Source organism: Cebus imitator, unplaced genomic scaffold (genome assembly GCF_001604975.1).
Source record: "Cebus imitator isolate Cc_AM_T3 unplaced genomic scaffold, Cebus_imitator-1.0 Scaffold445, whole genome shotgun sequence".
Lineage (NCBI taxonomy): Eukaryota > Metazoa > Chordata > Mammalia > Primates > Cebidae > Cebus > Cebus imitator.
The window spans coordinates 327,539-329,741 of record NW_016107760.1 but is presented as its reverse complement, the minus strand read 5'-3'; the positions used below and the strand labels follow the sequence as shown (position 1 = coordinate 329,741).

The following is a 2,203-nucleotide window of genomic DNA, read 5'->3' as shown; positions in this document are numbered from 1 at the left end:
TAGCTAGGACTACAGGCATGCATCACCACACTGGGATACTTTCTGTTTTTTTGTTTTTGTTTTCGTTTTTGTTTTTTTCCAGTAGAGACAAGGTTTTGCCATGTAGGTCAGGCTGGTCTCACACTCCTGATCTCAAGTGATCTGCTTGCTTCAGCCTCCCAAAGTTCTGGGATTACAGGCATGAGCCACTGCACCCAGCCTTGTTCCTCTCTTTCTTATAATTGCTGCCCTTCTTATTTTTTTCCTCCCTTCTGCTCCTTCACTCTCCCTTTGCTTTTCCTCTCCTTTCCCTTCTGCTCCTATGGGCCTTGAGTTTGCGTGGCTTTCCTAAGCAAGCTGGATGGATGGGCTGGGCCTCCAGGACCACATCCCTCCCCTACTCTCGGCTCCCCAAACTCAGGGAATCCAATGATCCCACAGGTATGCCGAGACCAGATATAGGTACCCCAACCAATCTGACAGCCCGCAGCTCACCTCTGGTCACCAGTCCTCAGCCCCTTCAGGTGCCACATCCTGCCCCGGAAGGATGAGCAGGAGGAGAGAGAAGGCATCACCCCAGAGCAGCCTGCTACTTACTTTTTCTTCTCTTTGTCTCTCTTCAGAGTCTGTGAGCCTCCAGCCTGGGAACCCTGGGACTGGAGCAGCTCGGCCGCCGTCTTTCTCTGTTTGAAAGCATTCACTTCATCATCCAAGGATTTCTTCTTATCCTCCAGCTTCTTCTTCTCGTCCTGGTGCAGTTTCTTCAGACGATCAAACTTCTCATGCAGCTGGCAGGGAAGAACAGGGAGAATGGAGACAGTCCCCTGTGAGCAGCCCCCAGTCTAGCCAAGCCCGGAGTGGGTGGGGACCAGTAAGGCTGTGACCCTGCAGGGTCACATTTCTCAGGGGGCATTTCTGTCAGGAATTGCCATGATGGCACCAAAGGCACCATACTCTGGATCGTTCTCTCCTCCTGCCATTTTATCTCCAAGTCTCTGCTCCTGAATATGGTAAAGGAACACTGTATTGTCTTTAGTCAGACATTTTGTTAAAAAGAGTCCCCATAGGACAGGCGTGGTGGCTCACACCTGTAATCCCAGCACCTTGGGAGGCCAAGACGGGTGGATTGCGAGGTCAGGAGTTGGAGACCAACCTGGCCAATATGGTGAAACCCATCTCTACTAAGAATACAAAAATCAGTCAGGCATGGTGGCACATGTCTGTAGTCCCAGCTACTCGGGAGGCTGAGGCAGGATAATTGCTTGAACCGAGGAGGCAGAGGTTGCAGTGAGCCGAGATTGCACCACTGCACTCCAGCCTGGGCAACAAAGCGAGACTCTGTCTCAGAAAAAAAAAAACACACACACACAAAAGAATATTCTGGCATGCCATTTTGATAAGTGGATCAGAAAACAAGAGGCACAGACAGTCACAGACTAGAATGCAATAAACTACGCTGAACAGTAAGAGCAGAGCGAGTAAAATTTCACTTTCTTTCATGGATTCAGGAGAGAGTTTAGGATTCTTTTTTTTTCTTTTTTTTCTTTTTTAGAGAGTTTAGGATTCTGTAGCACTTGCAGCATACCAAGAAGGAGTTAGTTTTCTGGGTCCTGTGGGTATCTGACACTGTCACTTAGGTAGGTGAGTGACAGACCTGCTGTATAAGCCAGCTTTTACTAGCCATTTGGGCTGCCTATCAGTTGCCTTAACCTGGCTTTTGTTCATTGCACTTTTATACATTTGTCTTTGAGATCCCTTCACTTCGCCTCCTAAAAGTGCTGATATTTTTTTCTTTTCTTTTCTTTTCTTTTTTAATTGAGACAGAGTCTCACTCTGAAACCCAGGCTGGAATGATCTCTCAGCTCAAGCAATCCTCCCACCTCAGCCTCCTGGGTAGCTGGGACTACAGGCACGTGTCACCATGCCTGGCTAATTTTTTGTATTTTTAATATAGAGTCTCACTATGTTGCCCAGGCTAGTCTTGAACTCCTGGGCTCAAGCCATCCTCCCGCCTTGTCTTTGCAAAGTGCTGGGATTATGGGCCTGAGCCAAGGCACCTGTCTCACTTTTTTTTAGTGAAACTGAAAAAATCGATACCGTTGTCATGGGCTTTGGTGACAACTCTTGAGAGTACAACAGGTTAAATGTGGAAGAGACTCGTGAAGTAATTAAGTCCTTCCTTTCTTTCTTTCTTTTCCTTTTCTTTCTTTTTTTTTTTTTTTTT

The 2,203-nt window shown here is 47.3% G+C and overlaps 1 protein-coding gene across 1 annotated transcript in view; it reads right to left on the bottom strand.

Moving 5' to 3' along the window:
• Positions 1-570: 570 nt before the first annotated feature.
• The window catches only part of SEPTIN6 (septin 6), a 69,406-nt gene continuing 67,773 nt past the window's right edge, over positions 571-2,203 (bottom strand). The window contains exon 10 of the mRNA XM_037732359.1: positions 571-767. Coding sequence (XP_037588287.1) covers positions 573-767 — 195 coding nt within the window. The 3' untranslated portion in view covers positions 571-572. The remainder of the gene's footprint in view (positions 768-2,203) is intronic.